Raw genomic sequence first — 23325 nt, 5'->3', positions numbered from 1 at the left:
TCAAGGGCCGTATGCTGAGTGAAACAAGTCAGACAGATAAAGACAAATACTGTATGATCTCACTGATCTGTGAAATTTCAGAACATCAAACTCAAGAAACAGAGAGTAGAATGGTTGTTGCCAGGGACTAACGGGTGGGAAAGATATTGATCAAAGGGTACAAACTTTCAGTTGTAAAATTAGGAAGTTCTGGGGATCTAATGTACACATGTGACTACAGTTTAAAATATTGTATTGTATGCCTGAAAGTCACTAAGAAAGTGGAGCTTTAATGTTCTCACCATAACAACAGCAAGGAAATGGTAATTATGTGAAGTGATAGGTGTGTTAATTAATCTTATTGTGGTAAATATTTCCCAATATATCAAATCATCACATTGTACACTTTAAACTTGCATAATGTTATATATCAATTATATTTAAATTAAGCTGGGTGATAGCTCTGAGAGGGGACCAGCTCCAACAGATATTAAATAAAGCTAGACTACCTTTAAAATTAACACAGTGTGGTACTGTTACATACAGGGACAACCGAACAATGGAACAGGAACAGATGGGAAGATATTTAGTATAGGAGAAAAGAGTCATCTCAAATCACTGCAGCAAATGTGGGATTTAAAACAAATGATGCTAGAATGTCTGTTTAGCCATTTACAACAATAAAATTAGACTAACATTTTATACAATATACAATATATAAATTTCAAATGGATCAGGGTTATAAATGTGAAAAAATATGCCACATGTGTGCCAAAAAAAGGATGAATTTCTTTATTAACTGGGTATAGGCTAAAGTTTGCTAACTACCACTATGACTCCAATTCAACAGACTATAAAAAGATTGACAAATATAGCCATATTTAAAAAATTAGTTAAAAAAAGGAAATTCTGTGCCCTAACAAGTTTGGCTCAGTGGGTAGAGCGTCGGCCTGTGGACTAAAAGGTCCCAGGTTTGATTCGGGCCAAGGGCATGTACCTTGGTTGCAGGCACATCCCCAGTAGGAGGTGTGCAGGAGGCAGCTGATCGATGTTCCTCTCTCATTGATGTTTCTAATTCTCTATCCCTCTCCCTTCCACTCTGTGAAAAATCAATAAAATATATTTTTTTAAAAAGGAAATTCTGACATGTTATATCACAGATGAACCTTGAGGACATTGTTCTAAGAGAAATAAGCCAGTCACAAAAGGACATATACTATATGATTCCACTTATATGAGGTATCTAGAACAGTCACATTTCATAGACATAGCCCTAGCTGGTTTGGCTCAGTGGATAAAGCATCGGTCTGCAGACTGAAGGGTCCCAGGTTCAATTCCTGTCAAGGTCATATGCCTGGTTGCAGGCTCAATCCCCAGTGTGGGGCGTGCAGGAGGCAGCCAATCAATGATTCTCTCTCATCATTGATGTTTCTATCTCTCTCTCCCTCTCCCTTCCTCTCTGAATCAATAAAAATATTTTTTTAAAAAAATTTCATAGACAAAGTAGAATGGTTGTTGCCCGGAGATGGAGGAAGGGGGAATGGGGAGTTGCTTTTTAATGGGTTTAGAGTTTCAGTTTTACAAGATGGAGAGAGTTCTGGGAATTGGTTGCACAACAACTTTAATGTATGTAACACTACTGAACTGTACACTTAAGATAAGATTTATGCTATGGATAAGATTTATGTTATGTTGTGTTATGCTATATGTTTTATGTTATGTATATTTTCCCACAATTAAAAATAAAAATAATTTTTTTAAAACTCTATCCTTGCCAGACACCTGCACAAATCAGATTCCTAGGGAACGATTCCTCATGAGTTTTCCCAGAAAGGCAATGTAGGCTGCACATTCATCTCCTGAGCTTTCAGAAGGAGCTGTCTGCATTGATGCTTCCTACTGAGCAGGATCCAGTTAATTTTAACCAGAGCATTTGCAACTAAGAGGAGAATTTGTCAAATGGCTCTAGTGCCAATCCCACAGCAACTCACTCTCCCCCCCCCCCCCGCCCCCACTCTTTTTAATGCCTTATCAGGCACCAACTTCTATAATCTCAAGAAAGTTAGAGAAACCAGGACATGTCTACAGGATGTATACTGTAAAATAATAACAACAACAATAATAATAATTTTTAAAGGGTCAAGCATTTGAACAGAGGCATGGAAAATGCTTTCTCGTCACCACACACAAAATGGCTTTGCTTAGGAGCCTATGTAACTGCTTGAATCACACTTCATGAATAACCCCTGAGTTGAGATATGAAAGAAAGCTATTAAATCAACATCATATGTTCATTTTCCTAGTCTAAAGGCTTCCAGAGCCCTATATAAAAGAGATGGAAAGCATGGTAGAGTTAAGGGTATGGATGAGGTCCCAGCCCAATAAGAACCAAGATATTATAAGAACAAAAACAACCTTGAGAGGATTTAATTGTCAACAAAAATATGTTCACAGGAAAAGCTGTTTGAAGTTGCATCAGTGATAGTAACACATTTAAAGAAAGAATATTAAAAACAACAACAACAACAAATGTGTTTGTCTGCATAGAAAACAGGAATTCAGAGAAGTAAGCAAAGGGATACATGCTCTCAAGGATAGGAAGACATGAAACAGATAAAAGGAACCTTCAACTCCACTTTGTGTTCCGCCATGGCCTCTTAAGAAATATACTTTGATTACCAATTGGACTCCCCAGAGTTACCATATTGAAGGAATGTGCTCTAAATAGTGTTTCAGATATTTTTCTCATAAGAAAAGGGCATTTTCAAAATTATATTCTGATTAGAGTGAGTCTATTTCTCAGTGTTAACTCAGGAAGCACTGGCAAAGTTCAGTTTCTGGGCCCTGGACCAACGCAATTCCACCAAATTGATGCCACGCTGCAAAACCTGTGGGTGGCTAATCAGTCATTCTTCTCTTACCAGCTTTTCCCATGACTGTGTAATGCACAATAGTTAAAAATTTTTACCATATTTTTATAAAAGAGAGTATGGGTTATATTCCACAAAGCAAATCATGAGAGTGGACCCTGGTCATCCAAGTGTATGAGTACCCTGAATGCCTCATGAGAAAGGAAGCATAAAATAGAGATGAGAATGCTCTTCTTGCCTATGTCACAATCATTCATAACCATAAGCCTTTCATAAAGGCTTATAATCAGCCTTTCTCATCAGCCAGTTGAACAGTGAGTCATATGTAAGATGAGTATATAATTTATTTGAAAATAGGAGAAGGCACGTTTGATATAGACAATAGGCATAAAACAGAATGTCCAAGTGAAGGAGAGTATATTATCATCTTAGTTTATGGCCTTGGTCACTGAATATTCATTATATATCTACTCAGAGAGAGGACTAATACTCTTTACAATAAAAACAAAACTTGAAACTTTTGAAACCAATGATCTCAACTCATTATTCAACAAGCCAAATAATCTCCCAAAGACAGAAAAACTTGGAATGACATTGGTCTGCTCATCTACCCCACAATAGGTTCAGCTCAAGGTTAGTAAGAAAAAGAAACTCCTACTGAGGCTGGTAAAGCCATCTGTGATTTGGAAATGGCTGACCGGTGACTCCAGAAGAACAATCAAAAGTCATTAACCATCAAAATCATGACAATTAAACACAAGAATCTATCAGGGTCTTATTATCCAAATTCCAATGAAAAGAATTTAGCCTCTCTCTCTCTCTCTCTCTCTCTCTCTCTCTCTCTCTCTCTCTCAGCAGTTACTTTAATTTCTACATTCATTACTTGCACTCTGCTATCAGGGTCCCCAAATCCTTGACTGATCTACAAGGAAAATAATAAGCAAAATAAAAACAGATGATAATTGAAATACGCTTGAGCCCTCAAAATTTTTCAAAAGCACATTCTTCTCTCATTGCATTTATTCAGCCAAGTAAATTTTATTACAAAGGAAATGCTTTCTGGAAAGATTTGACATTTTTAAAAGTTCAAAGTTGAAGGCACATATTCTATAAATAAACCTACAATGAAGTGCTAAAAGGTTTATTTCTGATTTCTTATTTCACAAACTAGGAACTAGGCATAAAAATACTGAGTCATAAAATGCTTAAAAAGTAGATTACTAGAAACTAATAGAAAACATTATTATCTATTGAGCCAATGATGGGTCAAATGGCATTTTGAATTCTTGCAGAGACTATGAATATGACCTTCATGTATACCATTTACAGAAAGCAATTTTATTTACATTTTTAAATCCACATAAAGGTGAAAGATGATACTGCTGCAAAATGGAACATTTAATTTTTTGCCCCAAGGCATAACTAAGCTCTTCCAAGGTCAAATGTAGTACATGACTGAAATGGAGCCAGACTCTTCCCCTCATCTCCTACCAGAGAGCTTCCACTTTGGGCAGGAGTATCTTGGATTTACTTTTATTCCTCATAAATAAATTTAAAAATTCTAAATCCTATATAGACTGGGTAATTCCATAAACTATTTTGTGAGCATTTTTCTATTTTATTTTTAAATCACATATCCATACTACAGTGAAAATGCTTATGCTAAGATAGTTGAATATTTGGGACTATTTTCACTAGAAGGTAGTTAGCTAAACGTATTTTTAAATGTTTCTTAGTTTGTATCTTGTGCAAACATTTTACTTTTAAAGGAAGGTGGATTTGCATCTCTCTTTTATATCTGGTAAGCTGTCAGAAACACTAGACTCATGAGAATAAACGCCATGAAAGAAACTAGAGTTTTTGCCTATTACAATACTTATGCCCTTATAAATAAACCCTCCTCTTCTCTCCCCACCTCCTCCTGCCCAGACATGGCAAATAATTCACAAAGCAGCTGTGTGATTTGTTAGGAGAGATACAGATGTTAGGGATCATTTTAAACTCCATCATAGATGACTGGAAGGGCTGTGCTTTATGCCCTGGTCTCACTTATTACCTTACCCCAAGGCCCAGGATCATTTTTCATAGCAGTCAGGTCAATAGATGCAGACTTCTTAAAGAGATTGTGTCCCACACACCATCAGCACAGGCTAGAGTCACAACCATCAGTATCAAACCTACATTTATTACCTTGTCTCCCCCACTTATGGGAAGTCCCTCAAGAATAAGAACCACATCTAATAGAATTACTAAATTATGGTAGCACCAGCAGCACACTACAGTTACCCAAATAAGATCTACCCAGAAGAGTGGGAAAGAACTATTCATTAAAGTAGAAAGCAACATAGTTATTTCTTTCAAAAATATTTTTAAACGGACCCATTCTCATTCCCCACCACCATTATATGCACCCATGTATGTGTGCATGTATTAGTGAGCACCACACACACACACACACACACACACACACACGATATAGTATAGTAATTAAAAGCACTGGCTCAAGAATTAGACTGCCTGGGATAGAATCTCGCCACCTTACACCAGACACTCATACTCTCAATGCCTCAATATCCTCATCTATAAAATGGGATGTCACTAACAATATGCCTAGAATGGGTATATTAATCCTATCTAATAAAAGAGAAACATGGTAATTAGCCCTACGACCGCTACCCTTCCCATTGGCTAATCAGGGCGATATGCAAATTAACTGCCAGCCAAGATGGCGGTTAACCACCAACAAAGATGGCGGCTAATTTGCATATGTAGGCACAATGCTGGGAGGCGAAAGGGAAAGGACGGAAGAAGCCCCCTGCCACTGATGGTGATCGGAAACCCAGGGGGGAGCTAAGAGCCGGGGGCAGGGCAAAGGTAGCCCTGGGGGCCGCCTTTGCCCTGCCCCCCAGCTGTGATCAGAGAACCAGGCGCCTTTGCCTCCCTGGCCAGTGATAGCGGGAAGCAGGGGTGGAGCCAGCAATGGGAGCTAGGCAGGGACGGAGCCGGCAGTCCGGGGAGCTAGGGATCCCTTGCCCAGGACTAAAGCCTTGGCCAAAGACGTTAGGCCTGGGCAGGGGTGGAACCAGACATCGCGGGGAGCAGGGGCAGAATCAGCAATCGTGAGCAGCTGGGGGTCCCCTGCCCAGGACTAATGCCTCCACCAGAGGCCTTAGGTCTTGGCAGGGGCGGTGCCAGAGATCGTGGGTAGCAGGGGCGGAGCTGGGAATGGTGGGACCTGGGGGTCCCCTGCCCGGGCCTGACACTTCTGCCGGAGGCCTCAGGCCTGGGCAAGGGGCCGATGCGGTGATCGGCGATCGGAGGGTGATGAGGGTCAACTCCTCTGGCCGAGGCATCAGGCCTGGGGGGGGGGGGGGGGGGGGGGGGGGGGAGCCAGCAATCGGAGTGGGCTGGGGGTCCCCTGCCCAGGCCTGATGCCTGGGCCAGAGGCACCAGGCCTGGGTGGGGGGCGGAGCTGGTGATTGGGGGGATATGAGGGTCCCCTTGCCCAGGCCTGAAGCCTGGGTCAGAGGCGTCAGGCTTGGGCAGGGGGTGGAGCAAGCGATCAGAGGGAGATGGGGGTCCCCTGCCCAGGCATGATTCCCGGGCCAGAGGCATTAGGCCTGGGCGGGGGTCAGAGCCAGTGATCGGGGGGAGATGGGGGTCCCCTGTCCAAGCCTGACACCTCTGGCGGAGGCGTCAGGCCTGGGCAAGGGGCCGATCAGGCAATCGGAGGGTGATGGGGGTCGACGCCTTTGGCCGAGGCATCAGGCCTGGGCGAGGGCGGAGCCGGTGATCGGGGGGAGAGGGGGGATCCCCTTCCCCGGCCTGATGCCTTGGGCCAGGGGCAGAGCCAGCAATCGGAGGGGTCTGGGGGTCCCCTGCCCAGGCCTAACGCCTGGGCCAGAGGCATCAGGCCTGGGTGGGGGGCAGAACCAGTGATGGGGGGAAATGAGGGTCCCCTGCCCAGGCCTGACACCTCTGGCAGAGGCGTCAGGCCTGGGCAAGGGGGCCGATCCTGCGATTGGAGGGTGATGGGGGTCAACGCCTGAGGGCTCCCAGTATGTGAGCGGGGGCAGGCTGGGCTGAGGGACACTCCCCCCCACCCCCACCCAGTGCACGAATTTCGTGCACCGGGCCCCTAGTATATTAATATTAGTGATATTAATAAGACCTTACTGATATCAGTAGCACTTATCATCTCATGGGGTTATTAAGAGAATTAAATGAAAAAAATAAATCATGCTAAAGTCCTGACACATTGCATGGCTTAGGGTATAAATAGGAAAGGGAACATTTTATCCTTTGCCATCAGCCCCACACTACCCCCATTCTCATGTCAAATTGAAGACACAAAATAGTATTTCTGCATAGGAACTTTTCTTGGGTACCCAGGGTAATACCTTGGAAGGAGGTAGATGGGGGCATACAGGAGATATTTTGAGCAGAATATGAGAGGGCTGCTGTGCCTTTCATCCCATCAAAGTATTGCATCTACTACTCTGGGGAGCTAAGGGGCTATTATATCCAGACCTTCAGCTGTAATAAACTTCAGTGGAATAATGTAGCCTGTATACTCTGGCCAAAGGTTCCTCAACTTTAAAACACAGTAGGCTATGTTTTGCTTACCTTGCATGCAAATTTTAAGCGAATTCCAAGTGTTAAAAGAAAAGTAATTAAAAGCAAATACCCCTCACAAATAAATCAATGTTTTAAATCAGATCTTAATAAATGTCCATAGTGTTTGCCACATGAAATTAAAACATCACAAGAATTCTCCTTTCAACTAGGCAATCTGTTCATTGAGCCTGTCGATGACTTGTCTCATTATTCATATAAACATTTAACTAGTTGTTGTAGAAATGGCCATTTTCTTCTGGTATGAGTCACAGTGATTACTATTCACATTAAATACATATGGCTTTATAGGCAGGATTGGGCAACTATACAGCAATCAACCAGCTGCAAGGGAGAAACAAAAGACAGGAGGGTCCGAGGGTAGAATTAGGCCTTGCATTTCATCTCTACAAGGGTTATGCTGGGAGCATGGGAACCTGGTCAGAACCTTTCTCTCTAAAGGGTAGCAAGACCTTTTTTCTTGCTAACTTCACCACTGCTAAGTGCCAGGGACCTTTTTATGTTTTTATTATACACTAGAAGTCCGGTGCACAAATTCATGCATGGGCAGGGTCCAGCCGGCCCGCTCCAATGGGGGCTGATCAGGCTGGGCCAGCGGGGGAGGGATGAGGGAGGTTGGCCAGCCCTGCCCCTGATCAGCGTCGGAGGGCCGATTGGGGGCTTGGCCAGCCGGGGGAAAGGAGGTTGGGAGAGGCCAATCGGGGCCCTCATTGGGCTGATTGGCCGCCACGGTGTGCGTCATAGCGAACGGTCATTCTGGTTGTTCCGGTCATTCCAGCGTTCTGGTCACTTGGCTTTTATATATATAGATAAGTGCAGTTAATCCTCATAACTCTGAGAGGTAAGTGTTGCTAGCACCATTTTAAAAGATAAGACAATTGAGATCTAAGAAGTTTAAAAGTTTGCCTAAGGTCACAATATTAAGAACGTACTTTGTCATTCTCTTCCCTTCTTTTCTCCTAATGTCTTTTTCAATGCTGCTTCCCTTAAGAATGGAAGTGAGGGAGTGATGAGAGAGATGGGGGGGTGGATTTTTGGGGATGACTGAAAAGGGGCCTGTGGCCAGTCAGATCCTCAATGGAGCCAAAAAGTCACTCACCTTTTCATCATAACTCATTGATTTCTACCATGAATTCAGTGTTGACACTTGCACAAGAACCGTGACATTATCCACCTAGCTGCAAGTAGTGGCCTTTGGTAGGATATAACCATCTTTTAGTATGTGGATTTGCATTTAAATGCCTCTCTCTTTTTCACCATTTGTTCAAGGGCAGTGGTGGGGACCCATCAAACTTAGATATGTGCAAATGCGTCCAGCCAAACATTAACTGGAGCCATTCTAATTGTAAATGATTTCAGTCAAGAATGCAAGGCAGGATTAAACATCTTGAGCCAAATCATTCCTTTTTCATGCCTCCACACTCCCGAACATTGCAGCCTGAGAGCAGAGCTGCAGATCTAAAAGTGGTAGCTCAGCCCCTAGGTGCTAACGCCAGATCTGCACTAGCTTGATAGTAGCTGCCTCTGGGTGCAGCTGTTCATAACTCTGCCTTGTTAAACCAAAAGAAATAAGGTTGAAAATCTAACATGAGGGACTCATCATTCAATTACATATTTCTTGTGAAAGAGGCAAAAACTCTGCCATGTTCTGCAAAATCGCCACATCAATAGCAATTAAGTTTCACATCAAGACCAGAGAAATACTACACTGACTACGCATGAATAACTTCCTTTCATATGCCGTGGTTTGCATCTTTCTCTGCATTTAATTCTGGAAAACAATAAATGATGATGCCCTGGTGCAAGAAACTATTCACAAATAATGGAAAAGATATGTGAATAAAGGTATTTTATATTTTCAATTTCAGAGATCAGATAGTCAGCCCCATTACCAACACCACAGCTGCTCCAACAACAAATCACAATTCATCATTCTCCAAATAGGTTTTTGAATCAAACCTGGGATTAATTATGGCATTTTTATTGAAAACTTCTCAGACAGAAAGTATAATGAATCCTATGTAATCCAGTCCATGTATTAAGAGTTTTCCATCGAGTACTGAGCAGCAGGAACAATATATGTAGCTGGTTGGTAAGTTATGACATTATTTCTTATTTAGAGGATGTGTTAATGCGATAGTCCAGTGGCCATATTTACAAGGAGAGGGAATAAAATAGGGGAAAGTGGGATGAAGGTTTTGAAATTGCACTATGCTGCCCTGGCGAGGTGGCTCAGCTGTTGGGAGCATCCTCCCATACATCAAAAGGTTGCGGGTTCCATTCCTGTCCAGGGCACATACCTAGATTGTGGGTTCCATCCCTGGTCAGGGCATAGACAGGCAGCAACCGTTGGGTGTTCTTCTCTCTCTCTCTCTCATTGATGTTTCTCTCCTTTTCTTGTGTGCTCTCCCTTCCTCTCTCTCTCTAAAATCAATAAAAATACATCCCTAGGCGAGGATTTAAAAAAAGAAGAAAATGTCGCTATGTTTTTGGGCCATGTATAATTCTCAGTCCAATAAGGCAAGAGGAAAAAAGTGATTCATTTCCCAATGAAAATGCACAGTGATAAAAAAGAAATTCATAGTAGGGCTTATGGCATATCTTAGAGATCCATAAGTCAAATAACAGAATACAGAGAAATGTCATCTTTAATATATGTTTTGAGGAAGAAAAGAATAAGAACCTCCAATTTTTCCAAATTTTGTCCACACTTTTGCAAAACAAGAAGAGATTTATGTTAATAGTTTCAATGTTTTTAAATCTCATTTTATGAAGTTTGATTCTAAGTTAAAGCCTTCATTCATTTTCTTTTTCAAAAATGCATATAAAATACTCAGAGTATACAATACCAATAAATCTATTGTTAATTTTTAAAAATAATAAAGCAATGTTGGAAGATTTTTTTATTTCTTCCTCAATCACGACTTCATAGTGACCCGTGGATCTCTTTGTAACCAGGTAAGTCAATAAATGCATCTTTCCTGAAATTTTGACTGCTTACTTTGATGTTGCCTTGGAATCTTACACTCAGTTTCAAAACTGGTCAAGTATACAAAAGAGGGGGCAGCCTTATAATTAGCACATCAGTGCACAAAGACAGACAATACATCTTCATCACATTTTCAAACTCATTCAAAACAATCAAACATTTCACCAAACCATTTGCAACTATTGATTGCACACAAAACCTGACTTTTATATTCTTCCTACTTTAAATAGATTCAGTATTTTACAAGGGCTTCACAAGTAAGAGATTTCGAAAGTAAAGCAGTCCATTAATTTTATATAAGCTGTTTTTTATACCTGTGGGCCTCTAATAGCATTTAGCTACAAGATTAAAAGGAGGAAAAATCATTTTCTAAAGTTCAGTTGGAGAGGTTGGAATATATGTGTGTGTGTGTGTGTGTGTGTGTGTGTGTGTGTGTGTGTGTGTATGCCTATATATATGACTAAAATTCCAGCTACCTTGCCAGTAGTTTCTCTTTACCAAAACTGAATTCATTTTATAACTGAAAGTGATGACATAAATAGGACAACAGTCCAGTGTCAGGTACCAGATTCCTATCAAGGAAATGGTACTGTCAAACCCAAGTTGGAATTTCAAGGCCAACAATTTATGAAAACAAAATATTTTCCTGTTATACTTTTTCATAGAATCCTTCAAAGGGTAGATGTACAAATGTACATTTTAACATCCAGTCTTGGTCTGCTGTGTGTCTGTGTGTTTAACCTGTAAATGAAGGGGGAAAAAAGGTTCTTCTAAGCCAGGAAATTTTCTCCAAGTTTTTTTGGCAATAACCAATCTTAAAGAAGGAAATCTGTGCCTCCTTGGTTTTAATCTGTGAATTTCAATTTTATGAAAATCCCTGCCGGTTTGCAGCATCATGCCTTTGTGTTGGCTCTGGAAGACCATGTTGCACTGCGGGTAAATGTGTGCATTGTGATGTGGTTGGGGACAGGGAGAGGCAGCACAATGAAGGGCCTTGCAGCCATTGCCAGCTAACTCTGCTCAGCTTCCTGCATCACACTGCATCCTTGCCATGCTAAGCCTAGTGTACATATCAAATGAGTGGCTAGCCTGGCCTTTTGTTCCACTAAGTTAATACAGGTTAATATGTCGATTGGGATCTCTCCTTTAAAAGGCATGACTCAAAAACTAAAATAAAAGGCATGACTTTGAGGTATGGTCTCACATAAAGAACCTGTTAGACTTTTTTTTTTTTAAAGTAAATTAAAAGGGCATTTCTGTTAATGTCAAAGCAGGCTTATTGCTTTAATGTAAGTGCTTCCTTAATTTTCCATTCTCAGCATGCTACATAAATAAAAGACTCTCCACTGGATATATTCTACATATATCTCACAGATTTTAATTATAAAGCCTCTGAAAATGAAGATGGTGGGAGGAAATGATTCCAGTAGATCATACAGTCTGGGTGTTGTGTTGGCTGGCTGGCTCTGAAGGCAAGGAAACAGAGACACTCAGGTAATCACAATACACCATGAAAGGCTGGGCTCTGAGGAAAAGAACATGCAAGGGAAAGAAGTACATTATTACTACTTTAGTGCCTGGAAGTTCACAATTTTAAATTTTGCTCTCATTAATGTTATTATAATTATGATTAATTTTACTGCAATTAAGGAGTTCGTGTGTTTTTTAAGTGCCACACCCTATCTTCTCTGCAGTAAAGACCTGCTGTAATAAGGGAGGACCCTGCCAGATGAAGTCAAAACTACACATATACACGCGCACACACTCAAACACACTTCAGTTGGCCATGAGAACTATGGCATTATGGGGAGCAGTGAAGACACCACACAAGAATACAAATTTCATCCCAGCAGCTGCCCACCAAGGGTGTCAGACACCTTCTGAGAGTGAGAAAGGCTGTGCCAGGGAGTGCGGGCTTTGGAAGCATGGAGAAATTGCAGGGAGAGGGGTTGGGGATGCTGTGTAACAGAGCAGGCAGATCCTAAACAGTTCAGCGTCTTCAGTGGGTGGAGGCGGGGCGCATTCACAGTCCTGGGAAACAGTGGCGGACAGGCCTGAAGACACCACGCCTGGGGAACCAGAATACCCTGGTCGAGTTACACCTAAACCTTTCCTTCCCTTCTTATTCAATTCCCGGCCCTGCTTCACCTCCAGATCCCTTCTCTTCTCTCGGGCTTGCCTTTCTCCGAGTGGCGTCTCACGTGGGTTGATGGAGCACTACCTGCCGACCTGGGGGTGGGTGCAGAGCCCGGTGAACTGAAAGGACTGGTTCTCAAACTAAGGCGAGAGAAACCGGCAAGACTTCCCAGCTGCTCTTCGCCTTTGACACAGAGAACCCCTAGCGCCAACACTCGGTACTCCCTGGCTTATTTCCAAATCAAAGAAGTAACCGCAGCCCGGGAGGAACTGCGCCCACTCTTAAGTGACCGCAGTGTGGGCTCTGGAGCGCTCAGAAAAGCCGGGGAGAGTGTGCAGGGAGCCAGGGGGCACGGGAGGGAGTGGAGTGGGGCTGGGGAGGCGGGCGATGGTTGTGCAGGAGTGTGGGGGAGGGGAGTTATTTAGGAGCTTGGGGAGAGGGGTTTGTTTGTTTTGTTAAGTAAATAAATAGAAACTTTCCCCACTCCTTCTCGGCTCTAATGATGATAGATTCCACGCTGCATCTGACCCCACGCCGGGAGCCTAACCACGAAAAATAATGAGGTCCCATCCTTATTTATCTGCATTAAAGGCGAGCCAGGCACTTTCGATAGCAAATATATCGATTCCCTTCCCTGGGCCGTGATTTGTCCTGCTCCCTGTGAATAATTACTGCTTCTTTAGAAATTTATAATAATTAGAACTCCTCACTGCCCCCCCCCCCCCACACACACACATATGCGCGCCGCTTTTTAAAGGCGCCTAATCCTGGTGGGCGTCTTGGTGGTCCCACGGTGTTCCCCGAAGGTGGGAGGCGGAGTAGGGATCACTTCTCCCAGTTTGGTTTTACTCTTGCGAGAAAGTTGACTCCCAGCTCCGTACCTCAGTTTCCTTATCTGCCAAACGAAGCTTTTACTTTGTTAAGGACGCTTACAGCTGTACACTACATGATTCATGCTTCTGTCTGGTTACTGTGCGAGGGCAGGGGGGCAGGGGAGGAGAAAGCGGAACAGAATTCACCTCCACTCGGGATGAAGCAGCGGCAATCACGTGATGCCGCAACCACGCAGGGGTGGGGGAAGGGGTGCGAGCGAGAGGCTCTAACCGCAGCAAACACTGGGGACCTAGCGGTCTGAGCGTCTGTTCCCAAGTGACCGAGGGGGGAAGCTGGGTTTTACAGCCACCACTGGACGGTAGGGAGGTGGCTGCGGAAAGCGCAGACTCTACTTCCAGAGGAAGCGAGCGGTGCAGGGAAATGCGGCTGCACTGCGGAGAGCAGACGGGGCGGAGCCTGCGGCGCTGTCCGTGGTCCTGACCTACCGCTCTGCTGGCGGGGCGGCCCGCCCGCCACTGCCCCATTGAATCTCGGGGCCCGCGGCCTCTCTGGAAAACTGCTGCCACCGGAGCACCGACGCTTGGTGGCAGCGGCGAAGAAAAGTTCCCCAGAAGCAACGCTTTGACGTGAGGGCTTGGAGTCCAGAAACCAGAGGGCTGCCCCTATGGTTTTCAAAAGTCGGTTGGGACTGCTGGAAGTCACTGGAGGCTGAAAGCGGACAATAGAGCGCGCAGCTGTGGCGGCAGCGACTCCTGCTGGGAAACTTCCCCGGCCCGAACACTCCGCAGCTCCGGTCAGAGGACCGAGGTTCTGAGCCCAGGGGATGAAGCCTACGTCGAAGAAAGTTCCTCGCCAACTGCAGAAGAGGACTCACAATAGCCTTAAAATTAAATGGGTGAGGAGGGAAGTCTGAGACCTAGGGCGAGCCGTGCCAGGAGGATGCCCTCTGCCTCCGGTGGGGCAAGGGTGCCCAACCTCCCTTTGCGCCCTTTGCCTCCGCTGCCTCGGATACTTCCCATCAGAACCCATTAGGGTGGCGGGATGATGGGCTAGGCCCAGCCAAAATCAGGTTCAGCAGGGATGCGTAGAGCCCCCATGAGCCAGTTCTTAAGGAAACACTCGGGTTTTCTGTGCAGCAATTTATCTAACTGTGGGAGAAAGAAACCTTACAAGAAAAGCCTCTAGGTTCTCCATTCTCATGTAGATGAGGCGATGTGCTGGGACTGCAGCCTATGTACCCCCCCACCATTGTATTTCCGACTTGAACAAATAAAATACCCTCATTAATGTACAGGAAGTGGGAGCGGGAGAAGGCTTTGCTATAGCCGCTGCCGGAGAGCTCGGGCTGCACTCTCCTAGTTCCTGGGACCCCATCTTGCGCATCATCCCAACGCTCCGCTCCCACTGCCACCCACTCTCCACACTCCGGAACCCCTCACTGGACGCCTAAGGAACTTTCTATGACAAAGAGAACCGGAGCACGGGAATTCTGTCCTTCCCCTGCCCCACCCCACCCCCTTGCCAGTCTCCACCCCCATAGTAAACAAAATACTAGAGAAAGCTGTTTACAGAGGAGGTAATTGGGGTTTCCGCCCACCGCAGAAACTCAGTGCGCACCTAGGAAGTTCCAACAGCAGCCAGCGACCCTCGAGGGCAGATGGCAAACTTGGAAAATGGACAAACGCACTGGTGGGCGCGTGGAGGGGCACAAAGAAGCCGCCAATATATATCATCTCAATAAAAAAAAAGAGCCGCTCTTGGAAAGCTTGCATAGTAATTGAGACGGGCGCGCTTTTCTGATCTGGGTTGGCATTTCCTCATCGCGAGCTGACAGAGCCAACTCAGGAAATTGCTGGTAATATTCATCTGGGGAGCACTTTCATTAAACGTAATTCATTCGCCTTTCACAATAAATTGAGTGACATCCTTACCGCAGAACCTTTTTATCCTTGATTAAGTGCTTGCCAAGCTTTGGTTCCCCACTTTATTGTCACATTCCTTCAAGCGGAGTCGTCAACATGCCAATCGGCGGCAGAAAAATGCGCGCGCCGTGTTTACCAAGCTCCGGGAGGAGTGAGTGCTGACATAGAGAGAAAGAGCTGGTCGCGAGCTTAAGTGGTAGATAAATCAAGACGGCAAATTCCTGCAAGCGTGCGGCGGGACTAGACGGATGGCGGCTAGGAGAAGGCAGGGGAAGACGAGAGAGCAGACTCGCTTAGCCACCCGCTGCTCCGGGAAGCCTCTGACCCGGAGAGAGCAGGCTCGCCTAGCCCCGCGGACTGCCGCCTCCCTCTATTAATTAAACCTGCGAGGACAGTTAGGGTCTTACAATGAGATCTGAAGCTCCTAAAAGATGTGGTTGCTTTAAGATAACTTTTCCTGAATCAAATCAAACGTAGACGCTTTCTTTAAAATATATATATCAGAAAGAATGCACACTTATAACTTGCCACTTGAGAGCAGGCAAACTTTCAGGCTTCCATGGGTTTTCTTTATGGACAGAGGAGTGCAAGAAGAGTGTTATTCCTTATGGTCGGATTCCCTTTGACCCTTAACATCAAAGCTGCGACAGCCAAACACACTGAGGGCTCTTCAGACCTCAGGTTTCCAAGCAGAGCTGACAACACTTTCTCATTTTGGGTCTGGGCAAAGCCGGGAAGCCATCTCCTTGGCAATGTGTGGGCCCCTTCTCCGTGCCCCCTATAACATCAGAGAACCCCAAGACAGAAAATTGCTCACTTGAAAGAGCAATATCCAAATGCTTTCATCACTCAAACGTCCTTTTGAAAACACTGTCGACGACGGTTATTACCTGGACAACGCTGTCAATTTCTGTAGTCTGCAGAAAATCTTCCTGCAGCTAGAAAAGTAGGACATTGGGCACCTACCTCAAAATAATAAACCAATTTCCCTGCCGCCCGATATATTTTTCGCCCAGACAACACTTTCATTAAGGAAGAGATCGCCGTCGACAATTCAAAGCCAAATAGAAATCAACTTCGCACAAAGAGGAGCCGGGAAGTTAATGGCTTTCTGGGAAAATATGGGCTGAGAAAGTTGGAGCAATTCTGGTTCAATCCTCCTAATACCGAAGGCAGTTCCCCTGAAGCTATCACTAGAAGGCCCCAGACCATGATAATCCTCCTGGAAGTGAGGCAAAAGGGTGAGCCACCCCAGGGCTTCCCACACACCCAGGGAGCTGCTTTCCTGGTCAATGGAGAGTTGAGCATTTCAGGAAAATGCAACTTCTCCCACAGAACCCTGAACTGAGGAAATATCATGTCGTGCTGCTGGAGCATAGGCTTCTTCTAAAATCTAGGTGTAATCCTATAGTCACAGGGCTGATATGGGGTAGAAGTTTCAGGAAATGCAGTGGGGTTACTTCCAAGAATGGCTTCCAACAACTGGCCTTACTACAGAACACTGAATAGCCTCAGCTAGTTAAGGTGTTATCAGGTATAAGCTCAAATTGATTCAAGTTTTCAATGGGCAGTTGGCTTAATTTTCAAAGGATGGGAAGTACAAATACCTAATCAGAGGAAAGACATTAGTGGTCTCTCTCCTGCTGCTCCCCCCCTCCCCCAAACACACAGACACCCCTTCCCCCAGCTTCCCACATTTCTTAATAGCCACCTTCATAAGGAGTGAATTCACGGAAGGGTCTGGCTTCAAACAGTACAGAGTTACCATTCCATGAAAATACCAATCGCTGTTTAATCTCTATTAAACAATTGGTGTGTAATTCACATTTTAAGGACACCCTAAATTCCTAAATTTGAGGGAATAGATTATTCAAAATGTTTTTTAAGCCCAAGGGTTAGAAAGAAGTATCCATTCTTGCCCACATTGGTTAAAAACAACAACCAGATGATTATCCATTTTAATTCCTAACAGAACTGGCTAGTGGGGCCTAAGTTAGAGGGTCAGCATCTCCTCGCATTAGAATAGTACTGTGGAGGTGACTGATCACAGTCCAATCATTCAAACCCTGTTCAGATTCTCTGGACTCAATTTCTGAGTAACTTTTTTGTTGACATGCCCAGGAAGCACTCATTAGAATTAATTCTTGACCCTGAAAATTGCCACAAGTGAGCCCCCAAACAGAGCATCTCTGCTTTCTGCTGGGAGGTGCTCTCTATGTGTGCCCTGGCCTATCCTGCAGCTTGACCCACTGGGAATAACTCAATTTAGGACACCCAGTCCTCAGAGCCAGAAACCACAGTTCCCTAGTTCACCCAGGGTGCACTTCAATTCAGTTAAAATGCTCCAGTCCTGCCACCCCATTAAGTCATACTGAGATATTCTGGAATTAGTCCAGGACTGACAGGAGAATAAAAATTGCAGGACTTTTTTTTTTTATTTTTAAGAAGTATTTTTATGCCATAGGTGTCTCTCCTGCTGAACTCAGACTTTTAAATCTGCAAAACACAGCATTCAATAAACAGAAGACTTCCTTCACTTTATTTTTTAAAAAAATAACTTCCCACTTCCCAGCATTTATTATTGGAGTTAGCCTTGTGGTAATTTTTTTAAAATTCGAATATGCTTTACTGGGTAACTTTGCAGACACTGTTCTAATTAACTCCCCACTGTAGTACTAAAATAAGCTTCTAATTTGAAATAGGACAGACCCATCTCTCAATAAGCACAAAAAGACACAAAATCCTCAACTTAGAACAGGCACTCAAAGAACCCTGGGCCAAGAAACATACCTTGAGAACATTCACCCACATACAGGCAAACAACTGTGCCTTAAACATGGAGCACTGATCTGCTGAATACAGTTGTTTTTCATAATAAGTTCCTCCCAAATTTGGGAGTATTTTCTGTATTTCTCCATAAACAGAAGACTACATATTTTATATAGGGGATATCTAAACAAATCTTGCTCCCTGGACATAATGTGGTGAAACTCCCTGGGAAACATGACTGGGATTCCAAGAGCTTAAAGAAAAAGGTGTACTGGGGTATCAGCTAGGAAGCAATGCATAAATAGAGTATCCCTGTCACCAAAGTTGTGATGTGAGCTTGTAAAGACATAAATTTACTCCTTAAACTCCTCCCTGGCTTATTTCAATTCAAGGACAGGGGGTGGGGGGGGGGGGGACACAAAATAAAATAACTACCTTTTTGGAACATAACTTGAATTAGCTTCTGACAACCTGCATGTATCTATTGCAGTTGCTTGCAAAGGTCTGGATGTTCCGGAGCACAGCCACCCATAAATGCTAAGTTCAGTTACTGTTTCTGGTGTTTAGTAAAATAGGTGGGGAAAGAAGCTCTGGCCAATTCTTGGTCTGTCACATTGCCCTAGAGCTTTAATTAAGGCTCTTCACTTCCTTAGTTGCCTAAAACCAAACTCTCCTGACTGCCCAATTCATCCTTTAAAATTCGTTTCCCTGGTAAAAGTCAGCTTCCTGCTCCTCCAAGAAAACAGCCCAGGATTCTGCTGGCAAATAACCCTGGAATGACAATCCCGGGAAATACTACCTTGGATCACAACCACCAGCCTTTTGTCTTTGTGGCGCATGTGGATTCCAATCCCCGGCACACAAAACAACTTTAGATCGGAGAGAGAAGAATGGGCTTGTAAATCGCCTTCTCTATTTTATTGTTCACATTTGGTATTGTTTTGAGTGAAACTGGAAAAACTGTCTCCTTTCTCTGTATTGCCAAAAGGCATTCAGGTAATGAAGTCTGTAACTAAACGGTAATTGAATCAGCATAATTTGCACACTGAACGGTTTTCAAATGCTCCCAGTTTACAATTAAAGGAGAATTAATGCGCTTGTTGTTGAGAACGCGGCGCATTAGAATAAATCCAGCACTGTTGCTGTAATGAGTGGGAAACGGTTTAACTGCCAACAAACACATTTAAAATTTAACACAATGTATTGATTTCACTTCTGCTTTTGATAGATTATTTTCCAGAATATCGAAATACTTGCTCCGAGCAATATACTGAGCCACAGCCGCCAGCCTTTGCTGTGTGTGTATAAAAGCACAGTCCAAGGGTAAGGACAGTCCTGAGGTTCAGGTCATACGTAGAGTTATGCAGAGGAGAGGGGTAGGAGGGGTTCGGTGATCGAGGGAATGCTTCATATTTCCCCTCTGTAGCTTTCACTTTGCAGCCCCTTCCCTTCCTTTCAGACTATTTAGTTTCTGTATTTCCTCTGACCAAACTTTCTGCCCTCCCTCTCTGGGCTCTCAATGTCAGCGGGTTTACTGGACACAGGTCGGGGCAAGAACGATTGAAAATGGGAAGTGGGAAGGACACTTTTTGCATTTCGTCTGCGTTGCAGCCAGGGAAGGCACAGACTTCGGCGACAGTCAGAAAGGCTGTTCTCTTGGATTGGCTGCCCAGGCTTTCACCTGTTTACCCCAAGGTGTCCTGTAGGCGAGGACACTGACGCGCAGCGCCCTCTGGCGTCCGCGGCTGCCACCGTCAGGAGAAAAAAGTGCCAAGACAGGCAACATTGAGGGTTCTTAGATTGAAGCTGACTACCCCTTAAATATACACACCCTCACATACATATTCACGCACGTATACTTACACACTCATTTACACAGAGTTCACACAACTAGCAGCCCTACTGTCACGTGCATCGGGGCAACAATGGCAACTCTTTGGCTCCCAGATTTGAAACTCGTGGGATTACGGAAGAGCATTCCCCCATCCCATGTATCCAGCCCATCCGAGATCCCAGACCGCCCCAGCGATCCTTACCCCTATTAGAACACACTGAGTCCTCAGTAAGCTCTGGAGGCACACAGATGGGGAAAGGGGGGTCAGCGTACTCAGCACAACTTCACCAGCAGGGTGAGTGCGCCTGGCCCTCTGAGACATTGCCCTCTGCGTCTCTGTTCCGCGCGCTGCCCACAGCTACCCACACTGCCGCCACAATAAAGCGCTTCTTGCCATTCCCTCACTCTCCCAGGTACAACAGTGTGCAAAGTCCAGACCCCCTAAAATGGCTCTGGGAAGACTGGGACAGTGGCTTTGCTAGAATTCTCTCCCTGACTTCCCTAATAAGGGTCTGGGCACTGGACGTGCGGTTCTGGTTTGGTTATTTGGTGAAAAGGAGAGATTGGAAAAGAAGAAAAGAGAGCTGCTCCATGTTTGCCAGAGCATCTCTGACCTAACTATCTGATCACTTGTGATGTTCCTAACTGATCAGCTTGCCCTGTCTCAACCCTACAAGTCCAACAAAGTTACCTGCACTTCTCATGTGCACATCTCCAACTAGAGGGGGGCGGCTACGAGGGTGGATTCACTTTCAAAGCCACAGAGCAGATTCGTGCTCCCCACTCTCCACTTTATTTCCTTCCCTTTCAACTCTGTGGATACATCCATGAGAGTCCCTGTCTTCCATCCCTTCTCTTTGCCTCCTCCTGTCACAAAGCATCCCGTCTCATTATCTCCTGGGTCTCAGGGTATCTAGTGCGCCCTAGGCGCAGTTCAGAATCCCACACAGGAGAGGGGGGACTGGAGCAGGAAATGGGGATGGGGTTCCCGGAAAATCCCGCAGGGACACGGAGACCAGCTTGCCAAAGTTGTTCCCACACAGTCACCAGGAATGCCGCTCTCGCTGAACTGGCGGTCTCACCCTCCGACCCGCGCGCCCCCAATTGCCCGGCCTCGAGGCCAGGGTGGGATTGCGGGGGCGCAGGAGCGGCCAGGACTTACCAAGTAGACGGTGGGCTGCAGGAGGAGAAGCACGTACCAGCACGCAGCCTGCATCCTCCCGCGTCTCAAACTTCCTCCACGTTGCCTTCGCTGAGTCTTTGTTCCTTCAAAAACATAGATCCACCTGACATCCACTTCACAGAGCAAGGAGCGCTCTCAGCAGCCTAGATACAAATGAAATTAGACAGCCCATGACCACGCGGGCAAGGTTAAGCTTGGCGACCGAGCGGGAAAAGGGGGTTGTGGCGGGGAGGAGTGGACCAAGAAACCCGGGGGCGGGGGCAGGAAAAATCGAAAAGCGCGTCAGTCCAGCGCCTGGAAGCAGCGAGCGCTAGGTCCGCAGGCCGGCGGGCAGGAGGTCGGGAAGCTGAGGGGCTCCTGGAGCCCGGCGCTCCTGGGGTGCGCGTTCCGGGCGGTGGAGAGGAAGGTGGCAGGGCGCAGAGCCGCGCACAGGCTGGTTCGGAGCCCGAGAGGCTCTGGCAGCAAGATCTGCCCTCTTCTTTGATGGTGGGGCGGCTGGGACTAAACGCGGCGGCTGGTTCTTTGCCAGCCCTGGCAGAGCTCACACACGTACACACCCGTGGAGAGAGATGGAGAGAAAGGAAGAGGGAGAGCAAGGGAGAGAGACTGAACTGAAGGAGAGGGGCGCGGGAAGAGGAAGGGTGGGCAGAGCTGACCAGGATTAGGTGCTGGGTATCTCCAGGCATTCAGTGGGGTGGGGGTGGGGGAAGGGGGTGTCAAATGTGCAAACAGGAAAGCCAGGCTCAGTTTACCCATTCGAGCTCCCTGCACCTACAGAAACACACACACACACACACACACACACACACACACACACACACCTCTAGCACTACTTTTATTCCAGCAAAGAGGCACAGTCAGTGCTAACTTCTAGAGTGCACGTCTGTGGGGTTTGTGAGGGTCACCCACCTAGCGCACTCGGTCCCCCAACCAGTGACCCTCCCCGCCGCCCCTTCCCAGTGCCCCACCCCACCCCAACCCTAAGGTACATACCGCACAGGACTGGGGGCGAATCCGGTGAGCAGGGGCCGCTCTGGGCAGGCTCCATGGAGGAGCTACTAGGGCCTGGCGTCTCCGGCGCCCCGGACATGCCCTTCCTGGCGCTTGGTCTCCATGCCCGGGCGCGGACCGGTCCGCTGCCGCGTCCAGCCTCGGCGGAGATGGCGTCCCAGGGTCCCGGCCAGGCTCAGGACTGGTTCCGCGGGAGCCTAGGGTTGGCACAGTTGGATTCACGGTGCAGGAAACTTAAGAGGCAAGAGGGGAAGGGGGAAGTAGAGCAGGAAAGAGAGGAAGGGAGGGAGGCAGAGGAAGGGAGAGAGGTGACTGCGCCAGGATACTGCGCGCCGGACGGACGGACAGACAGAGTGGGACTGGCCGCGCTGGCTCTGGGACCAGCAGCCCCAGGCTCCCAGCTTCCCGCGGCTGCGAAGGATGGTAAAAATGACTTAGGGCAAGTCCTCGGAACTTGAACTTGAGAGATAAGATACTGGCCTTGGCAAGCAGTCCGAATTTCTGAAAGAGGGGTAGGGTGTCGAGCGCCTGGCGGCTCCCGGCACGGAGCAGCAGGATCTGCACCCGCACCCGCGCCCCTGGAAGCCCGGGAGCCAGTCGGGATCCGGATCAGAGTCGCAGGCGCTCTCCGCGGTCCTGCCCAGCCACTGAGGCACAGACGCTCTGGTGTGCGCTGGGGTTCGGGGCGGAGACCCGGTGGAGCGTTCTTCGTAGGTCCGCGGTCCCACGCGCCTACTCCCCGTTCCGGGCAATTACATTGGCAAGTGGGTAAAGGATGCCTCCGAGACTAATTGGTACTTCGTGTAAATAGATGCCGCTCTCAGGCTCTCCGGGGGCCCAGCCCGCAGGGAGAACGGGCTCCTGTGCCGTCTCTGGAGGCCACAGCGCCCCCTCCCCAGGGGACCGGGGGCGTGAGCAGCACCGCGACCGCCAGGGGAGTGGCGGGGAGCGGATCCCGGCCGCGCGTCAGGCAGGAATGGGCGCCGGACAGTGCAGGGCTCCCCTGCCGGCCTCCGGCACTGACGCTGGGCACCGCGGACCTGTGGCTGTGGGGCCCCAAGCGGAGGCGCTGCGGACCGCCAGCCATTCAGCGCGGCAGCCGGAGGACTGGGCGACCTTGTGCGCTGACTCCTCTCTGCGGGCTGGGCCGAGCGAGAGGAGG

The 23325-nt window shown here is 46.6% G+C and overlaps 1 protein-coding gene across 1 annotated transcript in view; it reads right to left on the bottom strand.

The window, feature by feature from the left end:
• The window catches only part of NXPH1 (neurexophilin 1), a 280541-nt gene extending 257487 nt beyond the window's left edge, over positions 1 to 23054 (bottom strand). Inside the window, exons 1-2 of the mRNA XM_070424345.1 lie at positions 22146 to 23054; positions 21132 to 21295 (exon numbers count right to left, since the gene is read on the bottom strand). Of these exons, the coding sequence (XP_070280446.1) occupies positions 21132 to 21185 (54 nt within the window). The 5' untranslated portion in view covers positions 21186 to 21295; positions 22146 to 23054. The remainder of the gene's footprint in view (positions 1 to 21131; positions 21296 to 22145) is intronic.
• Positions 23055 to 23325: the final 271 nt, after the last annotated feature.

Source organism: Myotis yumanensis, unplaced genomic scaffold (genome assembly GCF_028538775.1).
Source record: "Myotis yumanensis isolate MYYU_CA2020_CCGP unplaced genomic scaffold, mMyoYum1.0.hap1 SCAF_9, whole genome shotgun sequence".
Taxonomy (NCBI): domain Eukaryota; kingdom Metazoa; phylum Chordata; class Mammalia; order Chiroptera; family Vespertilionidae; genus Myotis; species Myotis yumanensis.
This window is presented reverse-complemented; position numbering and strand designations above follow the sequence as displayed.